At 35.8% G+C, this 24,751-nt stretch overlaps 1 protein-coding gene across 6 annotated transcripts in view; it reads right to left on the bottom strand.

The window, feature by feature from the left end:
- Nucleotides 1-24,751, bottom strand: part of ClC-a (chloride channel protein 2) — a 343,237-nt gene that overhangs the window by 6,352 nt on the left and 312,134 nt on the right. For 5 of the 6 annotated variants that reach the window (XM_076176797.1, XM_076176796.1, XM_076176795.1 and 2 more), the window contains 5 exons: nt 19,067-19,184; nt 17,831-17,971; nt 14,775-14,861; nt 8,373-8,486; nt 2,988-4,289 (listed from right to left, as the gene is read on the bottom strand). In XM_076176797.1, coding sequence (XP_076032912.1) covers nt 4,152-4,289; nt 8,373-8,486; nt 14,775-14,861; nt 17,831-17,971; nt 19,067-19,184 — 598 coding nt within the window. In that variant the 3' untranslated portion in view covers nt 2,988-4,151. Of the gene's footprint in view, nt 1-2,987; nt 4,290-8,372; nt 8,487-14,774; nt 14,862-17,830; nt 17,972-19,066; nt 19,185-24,751 lie in introns of those variants that run through there. The other variant, XM_076176794.1, reaches the window with a different exon arrangement.

Below are 24,751 nucleotides of genomic sequence, written 5' to 3' on the forward strand. Positions count from 1 at the left end.
GCACCGTCTTCTGGGACAGGAAGGGCATCATCCTCTTTCAAACCTTTGGTACTCCCTTGGTGTTTGTGAAAGACACATCTTCTTTCGAACGACACCAAGTGGAATCTCTATTCTGCTTTCTTCCAAGCATCTTTTTGCTGTTTCTTTGTCTTTCGAAATTTCTTTGCTTTTTTCTATTTTTTATAAAAAAGAACAAAGAAAAAAAAAAGGATAAAATGGAGATACAAAGACAGTTACATTCTGGTCACACCGAATACACTTCTCCTTTCACCATATCTTTGTGTGTGTTCTTAAACTGAAGCCTTCGCTAACTAAAATATGGCAAATGCACCAATGCACTACCGAGTTGGTGGGATTGTGTGTATGTATGTGTCTCATACCATGAAGTACCACTTAACAGACAAAAAAAAAAAAAAAATCATGAAATGGTGTATACATTATGTAAGGTTTGACTCTATTCATGTATATAATGCACATATATACATATAGGTGTACATCTCTTAAATTCTATGTCTCTGCCCCAAAGCTGCCAGCACAATCACCCCTTCAAACAATCTCCTCTTTGTATCCATTCCCATATACCTGTTTCTCATGACACTTTTTAATCCCCCCAAGACATTTACTTGCTTCTCTCAATCTACAATTTACCACTACCTCCACTCCCTTTCTTGCCACATGTGACCCCAAATACCAAGAGCTATCTATTTCTTCCAACCTCTCTTCTTTAAGACTTCCAACTTGGTGCCATCCTCTCCCCTTGTACATCTCATCACCTTGCTTTTACCCACATTTACCTTAACTTTCTTCTACTGCATATCTTCCCAAAACTCCATCAGTAACTCCCTTAATCTCCCCTCTGTCCTTGCCACAAGTTTAGTGTCATCAGCAAATAACAACTGGTTCATCTCCCACTTTTCTCCATTTTCTTTAACCATCTCCAGTCCCCTGCCCATTATACTCTTAACTCCTACACCACCCCATCCATGTACAGATTGAACAGTCACAGCAACATGACACATCCTTGATGCAGTTCTGTGTTTACCTCAAACCGCTTGCTTTCTCTATTTTGCATTCTACCACAGGCTCTACTACTCTTGTAAAAATTCTTGACTGTCCTTTTCCAAATCCATGAAGTCCCCAAAAAATATCCTAACATTTTGCTAAAGCTTTCTCACATATCTGCCTTACCACAAAAATCTGATCCATGCAACCTCTGCATTTTATATCTTTCTCAGATATATGAGAATATATATATATATATATATATATATATATATATATATATATTAAATCTTTAGAAGCTCTGCTAAGGGATTCAAACCCTGACCTGTGCGTGCATAATCACGAAGCCAAGATGCTAGCAACTAAGCTATGTACAGTGCTACAAAAGAACTGTACAAAGTCCCTGAGTACACTCTACATAGCTACAGCATAGTCTCATTTGTGTACAATGATACAAAAGGACTACAAGTCCCCAAGCATACTCTACATAGCTACATCCTTTTGTAGCATTGTACAAAATGAGACTATGTCTTCTGTAGCTATGTAGAGTGTGCTCAGGAATTTGTACAATCCTTTTGTAGCATCATACATAGCTCAGTTCATGATTATGCATACATGAGTCAGGGTTCGAATCCCTTGGCAGAGCTTCTAAAGATTCAATTTGTCTTAAACATATATATGTTTATATGTTATATATATACATATATATATATATATATATATAAATATATATAAATATATATATATATATATATATATATATGTATATATATATATATATATATATGTATATACACACACCAAGGACTTTTTCACCATTACAAGGGAGGTAGCAAAAGTCAACAGGTATATACACACTCCCACCCATTCTATCCCCCTCCACCACCCTTTCCTCCCTCAGTTTAGCTTCTCATGGATGACAAGTCATCCGTGTATTCTACCCACTGCCCTGGGTCAGAAGCAATGCAGCAAGACATAGCACATCCACAACAAGGATAATATATATATATATATATATATATATATATATATATAATATATATATTATATATATATATATATATATATATATATATATATATATATATATATTAAGTATGAAGGTTAAAGAAGACAAGTTTAGTTCTGAGTTTTTTCCAGACCAGTTTTGCCCTATGCTTTTTCACATTTATCCAAAGTAGCTTAGAGTGAAACCAGTCAGGAATAAACTCAGAACTAGACCTGTGTCTTCTTTTTCCACCTCAATTGGTCGCAATCTCTCTCTCTCTCAAATATATATATATATATACACGCACAAACACACATATACATATACATACATATTTATCTTACTAAACTTTGCTGTCACAAGCAGCCAAAGTAGAACAGTAAAGGCTTGTGATGTTCCCAAGAAATTTCAAGGGGACTCTAAGCATGGGGAATGTGAAAAGCAGTGTGGTTTCCTCTATCAGATGGTGAGGAGATACTCTTTCCTACATCTTGCATGTATTAAGAAACATGTCTTTACAAGAAAATGGGTAAGCCACCCTAACCTAACAGGGGAGAATCTGCTGAAGCTAAGAAAAAGTTAAAATATATAAACAGATTATTACTCTTGAAACTAATGCCAATTTCATCTGCCATACAGCAGTTGGTTATCAGATTCATGTGGAAAAACATTAGATTATCAATATGCCTTTAGTCAATTGAGGTGTGTATCTTAGTTGTAAAGAAAAAACTGTTAAGAGAAAATTGTTGGTATCAATATAGTACAACATGTAATGAATCTTTGCATAATCTTTTCTCATATTTATATCTAACATGATTCAGGTGGATAATATGATGATATGCATTTGTAATCCAAGATGAAATCTGCCATACTAGGTCATACTTAAAGCACATAAGAACCTGCATCTGTACCAGAATGGGTGCATGGATGAAAGTTATGGAAAAGTTACAGGGGATAATTTTCTTTAACTTGGGAGGGATGACATTTTTTAAAGTAATTATTTCTTTATAATACCAATGGCTATAAAAGTAATTTTTGATTACACAAATATAGTACTGAGCAAATCTTTATATAGCAATAACTGTTGGCCAACTGTGTGCACAGAAGGAGATTAAGATAATGACCTACTAGACATAAGGAAAAGTTGCTGGTACATCAAACTATGACAGTCAACAATGATTAAAAAAATATGAGTACCATTAACTTGTATTTCTAAAGGACTGTATACAACTGTAAAGACAAATGTGAAAAAACTGGACTAAAATATACTTCACTAATCAGGATGATCTTCCTTTATAACCATGTCACATTCTCTTCCACAGAGGTAGTACATTTTGTAACATAGAAAATGGGAAACATGATCAATCCCTCTTACTCACTGTCTTTCACCCAAATCTAGAGCACTGTCTTCTACTAATGATCAACATTTTTAAATAAATTCAACAATACTTAATGGTAAGACACTCAGTAAACGTTACAAGTGTAACTGACTAATTTCCCGTACATACAGAATAAATACATTTACTGAATAATTGCACAAAAAATTGCCAACAGGACTCATACTGACATACAAGTACATTATTAAATCACATTTTAATTAACCCAACATAAAATGGAAACTTGAATAAATTGGACAAGAATCCTCTTTTGGCACATTATCATTATTACTACATTACTATTAATATTATTACTGAGTTTGGTGTTAATTTCTTGAAAAGTACCAATACATGATCTACTAATTCAAATTTACATTGCCCTTCTCTTCATCACATATACTGTCATCTATCAAATACTATTTGGCATAATATTGTCATATTTTGTGTGGCACATGATCTGCACATATGCAAGTTTTATAAATATGCCAGAATTATCTAGTTCACTCCCTTCTATTTGCTTCTGACACAGCTATGTAAAGTCCAAGTCATGGTTTAGTGTATAAGTTTCTATATTTACAGATAAATATCTATTTCTTACACTATGGTAACCTTCATAACATCTCTGCACACATCCTTCCATTTGTGCTATCATACTAAAATTTCTTTCAAAACTTCCCATCCACTACAATTTCACATATGATCTGTTAGCCACCATACACATTTTCTTTTTAGTTAATAAAATTTTTCTGTCTTTTATATACTTAAATACATATCTACCTAAATTATTAATCCTTTTTATTTTCAGGAGTAGATGCTGATGTTGCTGACTTGGCTGCTCCTTTAGGACTTTCCCTTCCTGCTCCACCTGGTGTATCTGGCTTGGAGAAATCTCCTGAGTTTGTGTCCTCTATGGCTTTGCGAAGCTGTTGAAAGTGATAAAGAAAATTAAGTGATTTTCAAGCAATATATCACAGAAAATGTAAAAGGTAAAAAAATAAGTGACCGCAAAGTTTTATAATGTACTGCAGAGGCCTCTTATATATGATGCAACAGCATCAGGGTTGATAAACATGAAATATAAACATAAAATTACAAGACCATAACTGCAATGCATAACCATAAGCATAAAACACATCAAACTGTTCAATAGCATACCTTTAACTGAATGACACAAGAGATCTACATTATGCTTAGATAATGATAATAATGAAGTCACATTTTCACATATACAAAAATGTACTTCATAATAGGATGCATTAAGGGAAACCTGCTCTTAAACTACATAAAAACTAGTTTTTAAACAAAATTCATTAATCTTTATCATACTCATGCAACAACACAACTCCATTAACCCCTCCAAGTGATACTGCCTCAGGTGAATATGACTAACCATCACCAAAACAAAATTTGTAATATAAAATACCATACAGATGGAATTAATCAAAATGGCGTTAACATTTTCAGTATAATAATACCCCTCTCGGCTAAACATCATCAAGCATCAGCTAACACAAATGCTGTAAAGTGTTTTACTGTGTTGAAGAGGTTGAGGTATCTCCAGCTTCATCACTGTAGAAATGTCCCCTCAGTTTAATGAAATAATTTGGTTTTCACTGAAACAAAATATTTGAAGTAATTCACCCAGGTCAAAGGAGTTAACCAAAACATTTTATATTCCTTCAATACGATGACACTCCTTCAAAAGAATGAACTCGTGTGGTATATATCAGAACAAAATGTGTACACTATATTTGTCTGATTGTAGCATACAGGAAAGGAGCAATGCTTGTTGGTCCCATCTCCTACTTTCCAATTTATTATATCTAGTCTCCAATACATGTACAATTCCAACTTAATCTCTGTCCTTGATTTCCAATTATTATATCTAGATCTGAATTCATCTTGACATCTTATCCTTTACCACTGTCTTCATGTATATTCACTTCAAAAAATCTTTTATCCATTTACGTAGTTTGCCTCCAAGTCCTCCAATATGTTCCAATTTCCACACAAGTTGACTGTGAGGTATTTTATCAAAAGCCTTTTATAGGATGAGGTACACACAGTCCAACCATCTCTTGCAGCACATCAATCATCCTCGAGAAAAAGTTTAAAAGGTTCAACACATATGACCTTCCAGATCTGAATTCAAACCGATCGTCAGTCAGAATGTTCATTTCTTCAAGATATTTGGTTCATCACTCTTTCGCAATCCCTTCACATAATGTCACTATTGTGCTGGTCAGTGATACCAGCCTATAATTTAGTGGTGTCTCCTCACTCCCACCTTTGTGAATTAGTACCACAATAGTACCCAATCAAGCATTACTATGTCTTCTGTTACATACATACATATACCAAGGGCTTTTTCCCCTTTACAAGGGAGGTAGTCAAAGTCAAAGGCATAAATCCATTCCCACCTATTTCATCCCCATATACTCCACTCCAATTTTATCACTCCTCCCTCCTTCTTTTCTTGGCTCCTCCTGGATGACGGGTCATCCCATCATCTTGTCCACTGCCTTGGGTTAGAAGTAATGCACTAATCTTTGCCACATGTTTGTTCACTTCCAGGTTGTAAATGTCAAGGAAGATTTCCCATTTTCTCATTATCCCCTTGCTATTCATGAATTCCTCCTTGTCTGCTTCTTCATAGAATTTTTTCAAACATTAGTAATCTGCCTTCCTAAAATTTAGTCTCCTTAGCCTGTGTGAATCATTCCTTGGCTCCATTTCCTCATTCTCCCGCTGAAATTCAATTGTTACATGGTCACTTTTTTCTACAGGGCAAAAGTAGTTCAAGATGATGATGTCTGGTTCTTTGGTTAGTAGCAGATCTAATTTTGTGGAAATGTCATCTACTCTTACCCAAGTAATTTCCTTTACCCACTGGGTCATTGTGTTTGCCATTGCTATACTTGACAGGATATTTCCTCAGGAATCTACTTTGCCACTTGCTTCCCATTCCTCCCAGTTGACCTCACTCTAATTAAAATTTCCAATAAGGACGAAATTGATACATCGTTCAATAGTTTTCTTCAGAAGAGTTGTGTCCAACAACATTTCTTCATACTCAGCTTCTTTACAAGCTTTTGTCTTTAAGGGGACATATACCACCATGAAGTCTCTTCAATTCTTCACTTAAGTATCTGTTGCCATGTCAGATATAGTTCAGTAGTTTTAACATCATCAATATGGTGATTCCCCTCAACAGAATAAAATCATCTGATACTATCCAGATTTAAATTTGTGAACTGTATTTCTATGTTGCTGAGTGAGGGTTTTAATCTCCATCAGTACAGTGACCCCTTTAACTGGATTAATATAAATTGTAGTAGTGAGAACAACATTTGTAAATTGTACATTGATTAATTGAAATACATTTTAACTCCATCTGTATGGTAATGCTTCCTCAACTAAATAAAATTCTCACACACAACCAAATTTATAAATTTGATTGCCATAATGACAGGGTTAATGAAGGCAAACTCTTTCCACACTATGATACCCCCTTAGCTGAATGAAATGGTCTGGTTAGCTATAACAAAAGCTAGAAAGTGCATCACTGTGTGAAAGAGGTTGGAAAGTCTTTATTTCCACAGGTCAACTAACATTGCAGGCAATGACATGATTAAGAGTCTGAAAATATTGAAATAAAAGACATGCAACACAGGTACCTATGGGTAAATATTTCAAAATCATTTCTTGCAACTTTGATACATACTACATACTAATCAGCCAACTGCATTTCTAATTGTTCTAAATCACACTGAACTAAATTTCTCAGGTGATCTACTGTAATCTCTAAAATGTTTTCAAATCCAGCTAGTTTACAGAAACTGTTCAGTGCTTCATAAATCCAAATATTTCCACTCTCAAGCTCACTTACGAACTTGAGAAAAGCATTTCATTCAGTAAGTCACAAAGCTTTATATAGGCAACTAAGGTAATGATTATGGTTTTAGTTATGAAAAAATGCCAGGCTGGAAAACCTGTATGAGTCCAGAGCGCCATTAATCATCTTCACTCTTGGCATTATCCAACTCCCCTGCCTGAAAACGGTCAAATTGTATTTTGTGCGAACTAAAACTAAATCCATGGATTTGCAATCAATACTTCAAACTGAACATCAACAAAACAAGGAACTGTAATACACACCAATGTATAGTATCTGCCTGTGTTGTATAATCTTCCATAAACCTAATGAAATGCTCATTATACACTTTTATTTAGCACTAATGCTAGGTGTTGTTATAATGTAAAACCATTTTATATCTATTTCTCCCCCCAATTTTTTCCAGCTAATTCTGAAAAGAGGTCTTTTGCTTGACAAAACACCAATCACAGGACATGATATGTACAGTACACTTATCTAGCAACATCCAAATGTGATATTGTGACCTCTTCTTTCAAGACATCTCAACTTATATCTTCCATAAATCTTCCTGTACACCAATGTATATCTAAATACTTTATCCTTGCAACTAAACCAAGATTTAGTGGTTAGATATAAAAATAAATTCCAACTGGTTTCTTTACTACCTAAGAATCTTTTCCTAAATATAGTTTCTATACTTGTGTCTGTATAACACATCACCTACTTCTGTAATCCATGTCTTTATATATTACAGAATATATCTTAATGGATATGGCTTACATAATGTACTTAATATAAATCACATAAAAGATACATCAATGACAAACCAACTACACAACATTCAAAACATAGCTCATTGTAAAAGCTGTTTTACTTTAAAATCTGTTAGTATTTTAAGGTCACAAAAATGTCAATGTAATTTCACAGTGAAACACATGAAAAACTATAAGACAAAAGCATTGGAATCACAAACAAGCACTAAAATGAACACTAAAACTAAAAAAAATTAAACAAACTTAAAAAAAAATAAAAAAATCACAGGTTACATCAAATTATGCCTACATTTAAAACAAGTATACACACAACATTAAATCCATCAATAATCCTATTATGTTGTGGTTACATCCACCTTTCTTCTGATTGTGGATCGGAGGAACTTTTCCCGAAAGGAGCCTCCCACTCCCCTTTCACGCCGCGGTTTGGGTAAATCACCCGCATTTGTTGACTCGACGGCTGTTCGAAGCTGCAAAGAATGGTGGACACAAACATGAAGACACAACAGGAAGGTTGTCTCTATGCCACTGATGGTCTCCAACTCTGATGTTTCAATCTTAAATGAATTCATGAGTAACCTTGAGACACATTCCTACTTATGTTGTGTCCCTTTGAATCAAGCCAAAGGTATGTATAGAGTGTATCTTTGTTATAGTTCTAAGTTCAAGAATGGCTATAGTATCAAAGTAGTGTTTTGATAATTAAATTAATTGAATGACCAAAATGCTGACTTCTGAAACAGTGCAATAATAGTTACAAATTAATCTATACACATATCAGACACCCACCAGTTTTATGATATCTATCCTGATATTATCCATTATATATTTCCTGAATAAGTTATTTAGGTATCTTATCTTTTTAAGCAATTCATGCCAAAGATAGATTTGATTACTTTTCTGAGTTATTAATGGAAAACACAAAACATCTGTGGCAAAACTGAAGTACTTCCTACTGAATTAATTGTTATTATTCTTATATCCTTACACTCATCACATAGCACAATGTCTAGCCTATAAACTGTTTCAACTCATGATATCTCATGTTCACTTAGTATGCAATTAAGAGTTACATGGGTGACAGATTGATCACTAGCACAATCCATTGCTACTAATCAAAAAAAGTTCATGAACAAGATAAACACGGTCAATTTTCTTGTCATAAACAATAAAAATCAAGCCATAATAAACATGTACTGCTCTCTTCAAAGACATGAAATGGCACAGATGTAATAAACACGATGGCAATCTACAAAAAATAAGGACATATATGCTACCTAGTTATGCTTTACATGATTGAAGTTACTGTTTTAATCCTGTACTTTATGCATTTATTATTGTTCATTTTGGATATCTATATTGACCTTGTAATATTTATGCTGTGCTTTATAAGGCAGAGGTTATTCTCATTATACAGGTAAACGTCGACTTACGATGGCCGCGACTTACGATTGTTCGACTTTACGATGACGACGACGACGACGACGATATGATAATTTAACCCCTTCCATACGGTGCCGCACACGTAGGCGTCATGAGGAGCAAGTGGATTCGCGACGCTGCCATATCGGCGTCTTGATTATATTTATTGTAGTCGCCCCTGTGTTTTTACATTCTCTCAAATGATTCATTCTCTGTGGTTTTCAAAATTCGCGGGTGAAAGAGAACGATCGATATAAGCGGTGACTATATTTTATGATGCGAGTATTATTACGTCACGTCGTACGGCTGGCATTGGCTGCTGCCCGCGAGATTTAAGTTCCGTACTGAAAATACATATTATAGTGTTTGAATATGGTAAAAAGGATAAAAATAATTAAATAAACTACTGTACATGTTTAATAGGCTATATTCAGTATCTCTGGTGGTTGACCACGGAACAGAGTGGGGATCGACTTACGATGAGATCGTCTTACGATGGCTCTATCGAAACCTAATGCCATCGTAAGTCGACGTTTACCTGTATCTGTCACATATCTTGACATCACGTGTTTTCTTTCTTTGTAGTGTTGCTCGCAAGTAGTCGGCCAGCACACAGTTTTCACTCCCCCCCCCCCCCGCTTTTATATCGCCCAGCTGTGGACCAATTTTGACACACCCAGTTTGCCAATTCTCCAAAATTACTTCCTGAAATAACCCACCGCTGTTATGCACTCCACTACCAAGGTGTGCAGAACTTTCCAAGACCTCAGTGCTTGTGCCAATTGCATGGGTAATTTGAACTCTATCATCCAGTAAGCTCCCCAGGTGTCCAGACCTTGGTTTTGGTCCTAAAAACCTGGAGTCACATTATTTATCTAGTTGTATTATACAGGAAGGGGAGCTATGCTTGTAGTGACCCGTCTTTGTGTCTCTCAGTATCTAGTTTGTTCTTAAATTCTTGTATTGTGTTTGCACACACTATTGTTTTTTCAGATCTCTTCTATGACTGTTCTTTTTGAGGTTCTTTTCATGTCCTCTTGTTTTTCTTTTATCCCACTTTAATAAGTCTTTTGTCAAGGACTTCCATGCCTTTCATGATTCTGTAAATGGCCAATAGATCTCTTTCTCTTCTTTGTTCCATGGTTGGTAATTCCAGTTTAGACAGTCTTTGCATGTCAATTTTGAAAGTGTTGGGGCCATGTCTGTCATTGCTCTTTGGATTCTTTCTAATTTCCTTATATTCTTTTTTGTACTGGGTGTCCATAGTGTCACAGCATACTCCAATCTTAATCTTATCAGTGTGACTAATATTTTTTTTTACTATTACTTCATCCAGTTAATTAAAAGCCACCTTTATCAGTCTTAGTAAATTGTAAGTTCCACCGACTATTTTGTCTATATAGTTGTCTGGGGACATGTCTTTGGTGATAATTACTCCTAGGTCCTTTTCGGAGCTAACTCTCTTTACTTCCTTTGTACTGGTTTTATATTGTCTTGCCCAGATATTCTTTTTTTACTCACTTCTCCCAATCTACATTCTACCTCCACCTCACTCCTCCCTTTCCTGCCACATTCACACCCAAATATCTAAAACTATCCACTTCCTCCATTCTTTCTCCCTTAATACTCACTTCCAGTCTGCTGCCACTTTCTCCCTTTGTACATTTCATCACCTTACTTTTACCCACATTTATCTTCAACTTCTCTTTTTCACACACCTTCCCATACTCCGTCACTAACTTCCTTAATCCCTCCTCTGATCCTGCTACAAGCAAAGTGTCTTCAACAAACAAGTGGCTTATCTTCCATTTTTTTCCCATTTTCTTTAACCACCTCTAATCCCAGACCCACAACCCTTGCATTCACCTTTTGCACCACCCCACCCATGTATAAATTGAACAGCCAGGGCAACATAACACATCTCTGATGAAGTCCCTCCTTTACCTCAAACCACTCATTCTCTCTATTTCTAATCCTAACACAAGCTCTACTACTCTCGTAAAAACTCAAATGTTCTTAACAGCTTTCCTCCTATCCCATATATCTGCATTACCTCCCACACAAATGCCTTTTGCAAATCCAGGAAAGTACAATCTGCTCATCCATCCCTTTCTTGCATTATATCTATTACCCTTGAATAAAAACAAATCAAGTTTGTGGCACATGCTCTTCCTTGTCTAAAGCAAAATTGCTTTGGTTTCAGTATATTGTTTTCTTCCAGATGTTTAGTCCATCTTTTTTTTTATAACTTTTTCACATATTTTAGCTATTGTGCTTGTAAGGGACACCAGTCTATAGTTTGTTGGGTCTTCCTTATCTCCCCCTTTATGTATTGGCACAATATTGGCATTTTTCCAGTTTTGTGGTACCTTTCCTTCTTTGTGTGAGCATCTATTATCTTCTATATTTTGTCCATTACTTCATCTATACATTCTTTTAGTATCCAGTTTGCAATTCTCTCCAGTCCATGTGATTTTCTGACATCAAAGTTTATTATTTGGTCCCTTATTTCTTTCTGTGTCACAATTATTTCTTTCATTGATGAGGAATCTTTCTCCCTTTCCTTCATCCCAATTATGTGTATTTTCATTTGTGATAACAGATTTAAAATGTTTGTTCATGATTTCAGCCATTTCTATATCTTCTATATATTCCGTATCCTCTTGATGTAGTTTCACTATTTCCTGTTTATTATTTAATTTACCATTTACGTATCTGTAGAATAATTTAGGTTGATCCTTACATTTGTCTATCATATCTTTTACATGGTTTCTTTTCTTTCTGTGTGTTTTTACATATTCATTTCTTAGTCTGATATATATTTGCTTCTGTGCAATGGCTCAAGGGCTGTAATCAAAACCTCCAACAACTCTGTAAGAAACAAAGCAGTAGCATCTTTCTTGGTGAATGCCAAGTGGAAACTTTTAATCATTGTTTCAATTTGTATTTTTGCTTCTTCATAAACTTCCTTTCAACTCTAGCTAGTATATTTGTTCTCTGTGTTCCAGCTTGCTATATGCAAATTCATAGAAAAACTTGGATTCATTTTAACATTTGTCAATTAAACCTTTTTTTGTAGTTCTTTTCTTCCTCCCTTTAATTCTTATGTACTTGTTAATGGTACTCTTGTATTTTCTGGGCCTGTTCCAGAGACCAGGTACTATCTCAAGGTGGAGATGGAGGCTGTGATAATTTTATCTTCCAGTGGCCGCTTGCATCAGAAGAAGACAGTGGTTCTCTTATGGACCTCTGTTCCTCTGAAGAGTTGGTGGCACTTCTTGAAAGCCTCTACTTAGAAATTAACAGTGTCATTGCTCTCCCCAAACAACCATGAATCACAGAAACATCCAACAGTGAACAGCCAACTCCTTCTATTAGACAAGATCTATAACATCCTGGGACTCATCTTTGATACTCACATGACCCTCAGCCCACACATAAAAAAAATTAATAATGAAAATCAAGAAAATAAACATACTGAGACCATGAGATAGAAAACATATGTTAGTGATGGAAAACCCATCACAAGGAAAATTGGCCTCAATTATATTCACCAGAGAAGTCACAGAGGAAAATGATGAGGTCAAAAACAAACATGAATAAGGAAAAATCCATTCATAAATTGGAAAGGCATAGGAAAACTTTCAACTGTTAAGACTTGTCAAAAGCAGAATTTGAGGCAAGGACCACTTATAATCAGTAGGACATAATAAAACTCCCAGTCATTTGGATTTGTAAATGGAAAAACTTGAGATGCAGACAACAGAAAGAAAAAGGTGCAAGGACTATCAACTGTGTATGCATCTGACAGATCATTATTTTCAAACCTAAGAAGCATGGCTAAAATTTCTTACATGTGATGTTCTAGTTTCTCTGAGAAAAATCATTATACATACATACATACATACATATACCAAGGCTTTTTCCCTCTTACAAGGGGGGTAGCCAAAAAGAAAAAGGCATAAAATCATTCCCACCCATTCCATCCCTGAATACACTCCACACCCCTCCACCCTCCCTCTTATCTTAGCACCTCCTGGATGATGGGTCATCCCTGCACCTTGTCCACTGCCCTGGGTCAGAAGCAGTGTCGCAAGACACCACATCCACAGCAAGGCCGCTTCATTAAATCGGCGACCCCCCCTCTCCGTCCCCCCATTGCATAAAATGAGAGGACGGGGAGAAATCCCTTAGGGCTGCGTCACATTTTGCTCACACATACTACCTCACCCCGCCCATTCCACCTCATGCAATGACAACATCATCCATATACAACCATTCTCCATTCACCCCTGTCTTCTGTCCTCTCCCGTCCTTCCTCAACAGACATTCCCCTCTTCCCCAAAGCCCCCTTCACCCCATCCATCCACCTCATCCTAGGACATCCCCTCATGTTCACTCCCTCCACATCTGCCTTCCACACCTCTTTTACCAGTCTTTCTTCACTCATTCTTTCCATGTGTCCAAACCATCCTAATATTCTTTCATCAACCCTATCTCCCAGCTCCTTTTCCATCCCTGTTCTCCTCCTCACCTCCTCATTTCTCACTCTATCTAGCCTAGTAACTCCCATCATACTTCTCAGACACCTCATCTCAAACACATTCAAACTCCTTCTCTCGTCTTCTCTTATGTTCCATGTTTCTGCCCCATACAGTGCTGTTGGCACAATCACTCCTTCATTATGAAGAAAAATCATTATGGCTCATTTAATTCCATATCTCTTGACAAATGGTTTGTTCTTTGTAATTCAATAAGTATTAACTCACTTTGGAGTTTATTACAAATAACAGCATATATGTTAATATTCCTTTGAATGCTTCATGGAAGGATGTTGTGTATTAATATTGACTAACATGTCCATACTTATGCATTGCATTCTTCTTTCATTATTATAACCTGTGTGATGTACCGTGTCCAGTTGCTGTTCTGATTCTATTTTGTAAATATTGTATATTATAGAACAACCGATCTTATTTGTTTCATTGAAGTACTCATGACACTATGTCCTAGCATCAGAACCATAATAAAAAAAGTAAATAAATAAAATAAAAAATAAAATAAATTCATATCTAAACACTGCATATAAGACATATTCAAGTATGACAATATTCAAAAGTTTAAAAAAATTGACCACTCACAATTCATGCATTTATAATGTGTCAACATTTTGTTATATTAACAATGAAATCTAAATTATTCACCTCTGAAACAACAGTAAATTCCTTATTTGAGCATGAAAAATATCTATATTCAGACCTTACTGAGAACTGAGATAGCTAATGCTTAGGGTCAATGAGTTTAAACCAAAAAAATCTTGAAATACAAAAACTTACTTCTTTTAATGCTACAACCCCTATGAGTCTTCCAATGGCTGTTACATAAGCATGGTTCAACCCCAACATGGAGAAGAGGGAATGCACCTGTTCAAAGTAAACAAGAAAAAATACATAAGTTAGACATATAATTAACCCTTTTACTGCTTAAGGCAACTTTTAAGCTTCACTCTCACTGCTATCAAGCTACTTCATTCAACTGAGGGAAACCTCCCACTTCCAAAGGGTTCAAAACCACCTTGCTTAACTTTTCACTGCAGAAAATTAATAAAGTCTTATTCTGGCTGTCACCAGCCAATTTTATTCAACTGAGGAAAACTTCCCACAGTCAAAGGCAAAATTATTGCACTTACCCTTTTCACCAAGGAAGGTGACTTATAATCTTTATTCTGACTACTGCCAAGTGATTTTATTCAGATGGGGGTAAACCTCCCATGGTTAAAGGTCCAGGGAAAATTAAGGGAAGTAATAAAAGAGTGACAAATAGAATGAAAGAGTTATCTCTAGGTAATCTTTACTGAGCCTATGTACATTTAATCTTAATGGTGTGGTGGGGGAACAGGGATGACCCTTCATCCACAAGGTACTAAAATGGGAGGGGCAACAAATAGGCTTTAGATGGGTGTGGTATGGATGTATGGTTTGCCTTAGCCACCTCTCTTATTTGAGGGAAAATGGCCTTCAGTATGTTTGTATGTATTTACCTAGTTGTATTATAAGCGAAGGGACCTATGCTCATGGTGACCTGTCTTTGTATCTTTCAGCATCAAGTTTTTTCTTAAAATCTTGAATAGTGTTTGCACACACTGTTTCCTTATCTAAATTATTCCAGGTATCCAGTACTCTGTGTGGGAAGCTATTTTTTTTTTTTTCCCTTACAAGGAAGGTAGCCAAAATCCAAAAACATAAAAATCATTACCACCCATTTCGTGCTTAATACACTCCACTCCCCTCCACCCTCTACTCTCCCTCTTATCTTGGCACCTCCTGGATGATAGGTCATCCCTGTATCTTGTCCACCGCCCTGGGTCAGATGCAGTGTCACAAGACACAGCACATCCACAGCAAGGCCGCTTCATTAAATTGGCGACCCCCCCCCCCCACTCCTCTCTGTCCCCTCATGCAGAAAGGGAGAAGACAGGGAGAAATCCCTTTGGGCTGCGTCAAAATTTTTCTCACACATACTACCTCACCCCCCATCCCCCCACCCATTCCACCTCATGCATCACATCATCCATATACACCCAGTCTTAATTCACCATTGTCTTCTGTCCTCTCCCATCCTTCCTCAACAGACATTCCCCTCTTCCCCAAAGCCCCTTTCACTCTATCCATCCATCTCATCCTAGGTTGCCCCATCATGTTCACTCCCTCCACATCTGCCTTCCATACCTCTTTTAGTAGTCTTCACTCATTCTTTCCATGTGTCCAAACCATCCTAATACTCTTTCATCCACCCTATCTCCTAACTCCCTTACCACCCCTGTTTTCCTCACTCTATCCAGCCTAGTAACCCCCATCATACTTTTCAGACACCTCATCTCAAACACATACAAACTATACACAATTTTAAGAATAAACTGGATGTGGAGAGATACAAAAACAGGTCACTACAAGCATAGCTCTCGTCCCGTAAAATACAACTAGGTACAACTAGGTAAATACATTCAAACTCCTCTCTTCCTTTCTTGTGTTCCATGTTTCTGCCCCATACAGTGCTGTTGGCACAATCACTCCTTCATACAGTCTCCTCTTAGCATCCATTCCCAAATGTCTATTCTTCATTACACTTTTTAATCCACCAAGGCATTTACTTGGTTCTCTCAATCTACATTCTACTTCCACCTCCACTCCTCCCTTTCCTGCCACATTCACACCCAAGTATCTAAAATTATCCACTTCCTCCAGTCGCTCTCCCTTAATGCTCACTTCCAGTCTGCTGCCACTTTCACCCCTTGTACATCTCATCACCTTACTTTTGTCCACATTTATCTTCAGCCTCCTTCTTTCACACACCTTCTCAAACTCTGTCACTAACTTCCTCAATCCCTCCTCTGATCCTACTACAAGCACAATGTCATCAGCAAACAACAAATGGCTTATTTCCCACTTTTCTCCATTTTCTTTAACCATCACCCCTGACCCACTACCCTTGCATTTACTTCTCGCACCACCCCATCCATGTACTGATAGAACAGCCAGGGCGACATAACACATCCCTGACGAAGTACCACCAGTGAGAACTAAATTATTAAAATGTGGCTAAATAGATGTTCTAGGATCTGGATTGCAGAAACTGCTTGAGTCACAGTTTATGATTCGAAGCATCAACTGAAATACAGAGTCTAGTTCTTGAAAAAAAAAAAAAAAAAAATTACTGGGCTTGCAAACTTTGAAAGATTGAAGAGAAAGAGGATATATGATTATAGTATTCAGGTCACTGAATGGGATAGATTGCACTGATGAAAGAGATCTGATTAAAGATGGGAGGGCTTTAAGAGGCTATGGGAGTAAATTAAGAAAGAGCACATGTCCAAATAAAGTGAAGAAATACAGTTCTCCAAATAGATGCATAATGTATTTACCTGATTGTATGTGGAATAGCTTAGGTGTTATAGCCCAAGCTCAAACAATACATAAATTCAAATTTAAATATAATAGTTTGAAATCAAGGATATAAATTAGGCTGGAACTGTACATGAATTTGAGTCTAAGTATGTTAGAAAATTAGAGAACAGGAGACACGACCCAACAAGTATTGCTCCTTTCCTTATACGACAATTAGGCAAATCAATCATCATCAAATCAGCCATCCTGAGTCCACCACTGAACAAAGGCCCCTTTCATAGCATTCCATGATTCATATAACCACACCAATCTCTGCCATGTCACTCCAGTAAACTTTTAATAAAGTAATAATAATAATCTTTCATGTTGCTACTCCAAATGTTCAGTACTGGGGAGTCCCATACTCAAAACTTTCACTTCAGTATTGAAACATATACAATCTTCATGCAACATCTAATCTGGAATACCAAAAAAATATTTGCAATTACCTTGAGCAATGACGTCCTTTCAACCAACTGAAAGGGTGCAGGATCAATATGACACTTGCTAAACTCCACTTCTTTACTGAGTTCTTCCTCCTCCCATCGCCTCTGCTCCTCTAATGTCATTTCCACCATTCGTTCCATTGGCTGTTATACAACATGATACCAATTAGTGATAAATTTAACAAAAAAATCTAAGAACATTTTAAGTAGATAAGTGTCATCAGATTCTTATATTTACAATAACAGAATATATTTGAAGTATGTTTGACCAACTTCTATGTCTACTCAATTACTTTTCCTTTAAACTCTATTTATGAGATATTTGTATAATAGTGCATTAAAGAGCAAAGCAAGGCATTTCTGACTTCACATTTTCAATAAATGTTAGTGAACAGAGCATGAAAAGACTAAGCTTTGCATATGATAAAAATATTTGTATAACTGAATGCTAAACTGCTGATGTAAACTGGAAAATCTTTAATTCCAGAAGTTTCTCTTGATTCTAACATGTATTACTGTAGCCTGAAGCAAAGCTTTTAATATGCTATAATGTGCTCATGTATTAATTCATAGCCATCATCCTCTAGGTGCAAAAAAAAAAAAGAGAATGTAATCAGAATACTTAGTGCATTTGAGCTAAGCTTAACATACGAAGGGAAAAAAAATTCTGTGGCTGAAGTGCATTACGAATCAGCTAAAAATGATCCTTCTGAAGGTGGTTGCTATTTCTTGTGTTCATCTTGATAAATGTCTAAAGTCATGTATGAAAAGGAAGGCATATCTTTCATATATCTTCTTGTTTCATGCCTATAATGTTGGATGTAGAAACAAAACATAAAAGAAGCTTCTACTAGTATTTTTCTTGCAATCATGCTTATAACCTTGTATGAAAATGAGAATCTCTTTAAGTTGCAATGGTTGTAAAACTCTGACAGATTCGGGAGATTGGGGATCTTCCACCTTCGATGTTTCCAAACGGAAAAAGACAATCTCTTGTGCTTTAATAGGCTCATAGCCTCCAGCGAATGGGACCGTGACCGACAAGACTTCTTTATTTGTAGAGAAGCAGAAATAAATATCACACATAGATAATCAATACAAAAAATAAAATAAATGAACATATAATTATTATCTAGCATCGACTCGTGTATGAAAACATTATATGAAATTAAAAGTAACACTATATTACTCTTCATAAACACACATAAAATCTTTATAGATATTCACAGAAACCCTTACCACAGAGCGCTTGGTAGAATTTGGAGTAGTAGGAGCTGAGGCATTACTTTGGTTGTTTCTTTCATCTAATTTCAACAAGCTTGTCTTTCGTAACACAGCCTCAAAGGCCTGTCTTAACCTGTTTGGAAAACAATGATATTAATGATAGTAATAATAATAACAACAAAAGTAATAATAATGATAATTATAATAGTGATAATGATAATATTTATAATAGTAATAATAATAGCAATACTAATAATAACTGTTGCCTCAAATTTCACTATGTGGAAAAGCTTCAGCTCCACTGTGGCTGACAATGATCCTTTAGTCCTTTGACAGATCTTTGTGGGGAGAAATTTTTTACTTGTTTGTGTTATATTGGTGTGGGGCTGTTTCAATATCACCACCTAAAAGTAGTAGGAAGGGAGCAGTATCCAGTTGTCAGGTCTCTATGTATTTACCTAGTTGTATTATATGAGAAGGAAGCTATGCTTGCAGTGACCTGTCTTTGTATCTTTCAGCATTAAGTTTGTTATTAAATTCTTGTATTCTATTTGCACACACTGTTGCCTCATCCAATTCATTCCAGATATCCACCACTCTTTGTGGGAAGCTATTCTTTTTCAGATCTCTTCTATAACTATCCTTTTTGAGTTTCTTTTCATGTCCTCTTGTTTTTCTCTTATCCCACTTTAATAAATCATCTCTGTCTAGGACTTCCATTTTTCTCTTCTTTGTTCTAGGGTTGGTAGTTCCAATTTCGATAATCTTTGTTCGTATGTCAATTTGGTGAGTGTTGGTGCCATCTTTGTCATTGCTCTTTGTATTCTTTCTAATTCTTTTATATTCTTTTTAGCACTGGGTGTCCAGTGTTGCAGCATACTCCAATCATAGTCTCATTAGTGTAATTAATATTTTCTTTACAATTTCCTCATCCAAGTAATCAAAGGCCACTTTCATTGATCTTAGTCAACTGAAGATATCTCCGACTATTATGTTGATATGCTTGTCTGGTGACATGTCTTCGCTGAAAATTACTCCTAAGTTCCTTTCCAATCTAACTTTTTAACCTCCTTTGTACCAATTTTATATTGCTCCAATATTCTATTCTTACTTTTTCCAAACTCCATTATACATTTCTTGATGATGAAGTTCAATTCCCACTTTTGACTCCATTCCCAGACTTTATCCAGGTCTTTCTGTAGTAATTCACAGTCTTCCTCTGTACTTACTTTCTTTAGTAGTTTTGCATCATCTGCAAAGAAGTTCGTATAATATTCCACTGCTTCATCCATGTCATTTGTATATATGGCAAACATAATCAGAGCAAATACCGAACCTTGAGGGACTCCACTTTTCATTATTTCCCAGGTTGAGTATTTGTCTCTAAGTACTGTACTACCCTTATTTTTCTCGCAGTCAAGAAATCTTCCATCCATTCCAATAACTTTCCTTCAATACCATTGATTCCATTTTCCTTAATAGCTTTTTGTGTGGTACTTTATCAAATGCTTTTTGTAGATCTAGGAAAGCACAATCTGCCCATCTGTCTCTTTCTTGCATTATTTCTATTAGTCTTGAGTAGAAGCAAACCAAGTTAGTGGCACATTATCTTTTGTGTCTAAATCCAAATTGTGTTGGATTCAGTACTATATTATTTTCTTCCAAATATTTAATCCATCTATTTTTGATAACTTTTTCACATATTTTTGCTATTGTGTTTGTAAGGGAGGCCGTTCTATAGTTAGTTGGATTTTCCTTGTCCCCTCCTTTATATACTGGTACAATATTTGCATTTTTCCAATCCTGTGATACTTTTCCTTCTTTGAGTGAGTAATCATCTTATATATTTTGTCTGTTAGTCCATCTATGCATTCTTTTAATATCCAATTTGCAATTCCATCCAGCCCATGTGATTTTCTGACATCAAGGTTTTTAATTTTCAATTTGGTCTCTAATTTTCTTCTGTGTCGCAGTTATTTCTTTCATTGGAGGGGACCTTTCTCTCTGTATTCCCTCCCAAATTTGTGAACTTTCACTTGTGAATAAAGATTTAAAATTTCTGTTCATAATTTAAGCCATTTCTACATCTTCTATATATTCATTATTCCCTTGATGCAGTTTTACTATTTCTTATTTGTCTTTTAGCTTACCATTCACATACCCGTAAAATATTTTTGGTTGGTCCTTGCATTTTTTTTTACACCCTTTCTTGCTTCTGCTTTGGTATGTATTTATTCCCTCATTATAAATTTCTTTTAATATGTTCCTTTTCCCTTCCCTCTTTGTTTCTTCATTTAAGAAGTTTTCCCAATTTGCATTCCAAAAGAATTTTCTGAGTTTCTCAAAATCTGTTTTGTTGTACATTAGTCTTCCTTTTCTATGTTTCTCATTTCTTCTCAAATCAATTTCTTCTTTCAGTTTGAATTCTATTAGTATATGTTCACTATTCCCAATTGGTGTTTTGTATTCCACTTTGTCCACAATTTCAGGCTCTGATGTAAATATTAAATCTTGTCCTGGCCGTTCCTCTTTTTTTCTATATCTGGTATTTTCCTTTACCCACTGAGTCATTGTGTATTCAATGGTCATATCCAGTAGTATGTTTCCCCAAAGGTCTTCACCTTTCACTGTCATTTCTTCCCAACATATTTCTTTTGAGTTAAAGTCACCCATAATTACTATGTTTCCTCCTTTCTGTAAATTGGTTAATGTATTCTTTGTGTCTTCCAACATTTTGGAATCACTCTCTGTCCAAGACTGTGTTTTTGGGGGTACATATATTACTACAAATTTTCTAGTTTTCATAATCATTATTTTTCCTTCTGTTGTGTTAATCACATTTAAGCCTTTCTTAGTCAAAAACATGACTCCACCCTTTTTCTCCTTTCTATTTTTCTTCCAATGGTTGTACAGACCTTGTCCCAAAGTGTTTGGTGATAGTAGACTTTTTAATTTCGTCTCCATAATACCCGCTACATCTGGTTTTTCTGCTGCCAGATAGTTGATTAATTTGCTCAGTCCTGAAATCATGACGTCTATGTTGATATGTGTTATTTCTAGGTTTCCTTTCCCCTCCTTTTTTTTTTTTTTTTTTTTTTTTTAATAAACCATTTTCTTAGCCTCAGGTAAAAAAAAATTCAAACTTTTCAGTCTTTGTTTTTCTCTCTCTCTTTTTTATTTTCATTTGTTTTACTTCTGTCTTTTCTTTCTCTTTTTCCCCATTGCTCATTTCTTTTTTATCCATACACTTTCATAATTTTTTCTATTCGCCAGCTTTGCTGTTTTTGATAGTACTATCATTTGAGACCTCAGTTTGATTTTTAGTGGCCTATAATGTTTTTCTTAAGAGTACAGGTACTCCTCGTTTAACGACGACAATTGGGACCAGCATGCCGTCGTTAACCAAATTGGTCGTTAAGCGAAAGTGTATACATATACGTACATGTACTGTATGTACAATGTCCAGCAATACATGTATCTTTATTTTCGTGTATTTTCCCTCTTTTATACAGTACATTAAAGCTTAAATATTTACTGTTTATTTACGGTGGTTAGGTTCCTGAAATTACCGTATATGACCAAATCCGCGTATGCTGACATTTCATATTGAATACCGGGGTATTTTTTTAGTTTCAACCATGGGCGCAATATAGCAATAAAAAATTAATTATTAATTTTGTAAATTAAAATGTATCAACGTAATATGCAATTTTGTGGGCGGAAATGAAAGTAAAAAATACCATGCTACAAGAAAATATGCTAATGAACGAAGTCGGTAGCATAGGATCGGGACGCCATCTTGTCGTCTGCCAACGTCTCTCACGAGGACGAGCCAGATGACATTTAATTTGCAGGTAATGATTTATCAAACATAAGTTAGGTTAGTTTAGTTTAGGTTAGACGGATTTATCATCCCTTCATTTCTTCGACATCGGATCCATCATAACAAAAATGGTGTACCATTCGTCCGACATGACTTCGTTACTTACGAACTTTGTTTTAGCACCTTTTTTTTCCGCTCACAAAATTGCATATTACGTTGATACATTATAATTTACAAAATTGATAATTAATTTTCTATTGCTATATTGCGCCCTTGGTCGATACTAAAAATTTACCACTACCGGTATATACTGTACCCCAGGTAGTTTTTTCAGCGTGCAGGATGGTAATGTAGACCTAAGCTTCAGAACATTTTACCTCACAGGTAATATCCACCGTACAAGTTCATTTATAACATCATACAAATTTGCCTCAGCCAACTTAATTATCGTACACGACGTCGTAACTTCGGGAGATTTACGTTAAATGAGTAGGTTGTTAAACGAGGAGTACCTGTACTGTCACATCCTATGCACCTCTTCCATCTCTTTGTCTATTTCTTGTCCCTCCTCTTGTATCTCTTTCAGAATTGATTTTGCAATTTCTTTCTCATCTTTTTCTCTTTGATATCTATGTACATTATCACATCTGGAAATGCAGCATATTCTTAAAAGGCTAACACATCTTTAGACGAGACCCAAGGTATCTCTTTAGCAGCTGTAATTGCATTTTCTCTATTTTTTCATACAAGGAGAGCTGACAACCAACAACTGCTCTCTTCTTGCTACTATAAGCTGGTGAAAGAGAAACTGTTCTATACTGATACAACACAAACAACTGTTCAAAAAATTCTCAGAGATCTATGAGAGGGCCTAAAGACCACTGTTAGCAATGTGAGGATGTAAATTTCAAATCATTGACACTCAAGGCAGCAATTATTATTTCTGAGGCTTATTCATTAAGAAATATTTTCTTAAAAAACATCTAGGTAAGCACAATGGCACTTTATTTCATCCCCCTTATACTACACATACATATTTCACTGAAATGTTTTCCTTAAAGTTACGAGAAATATTAATATTTAACAGATTTTACATCTAAAATTTTATGGATAGCAGTGGAATCTCCATTGTCTGAAATTCGATATGGTTTAATGTCACAAACTCCTCCCATCGGAGGGCTAGGATGGTGCCCCTTACAGAGGACTTTGTAGCATGGAATTTAAAGAACCATGCCCTTGGTTCAACTTCGCCGGTGGCAGGATTCGAACCACCTCCCCTCGACCTTCGCCCCAAGTAATGACGCCCTAACCCACTCAGCCACCGGGTTAGGGCTTTGGTTCAAATGCAATTGTCCAAAAGATATGACAAATTAAATGAAAAAATATTATTGTTTTGACAGCATGGACAGCAGGTTCAATTACCCCACCATTGATGGTGATCGTAATATCAACTGCTAGGTGACATACATGGAGTGTCTATCTTTCCGCTCAAACGGAAAGTAAAGTCCCATGGTTGTGATTGTTTGCTGCTCTCTTTCTCTGGGGCTGCTGGAAGAGTGCCTGTATATTTCTGCTTTATAAGGGTAAAGGGGACAAGTGTGAGGGTATCCTTTGTGACGATCACTCTCAGGTCTTTTTCAGATCCCACTTTCGTTACTTTCACCAATTTTATATTGTCCTGATATCCTTTTTTTACTTTTTTCAAATTCCATTATGCTACATTTCTTGATGTTGAAATCCACCTCCCACTTCTAACTCTATTCCCAGACCCTGTTCAGATCTCTCTGCAGTGAATCACAGTCCGTTTCAGTACTCACTTTCTTTAATATTTTGCATCATCTGCAGAGAAGCTCATGTAACATTCCACACCCTCGTCC

Source organism: Oratosquilla oratoria, chromosome 39, assembly GCF_046742065.1.
Source record: "Oratosquilla oratoria isolate Oo_2021 chromosome 39, ASM4674206v1, whole genome shotgun sequence".
NCBI lineage: Eukaryota > Metazoa > Arthropoda > Malacostraca > Stomatopoda > Squillidae > Oratosquilla > Oratosquilla oratoria.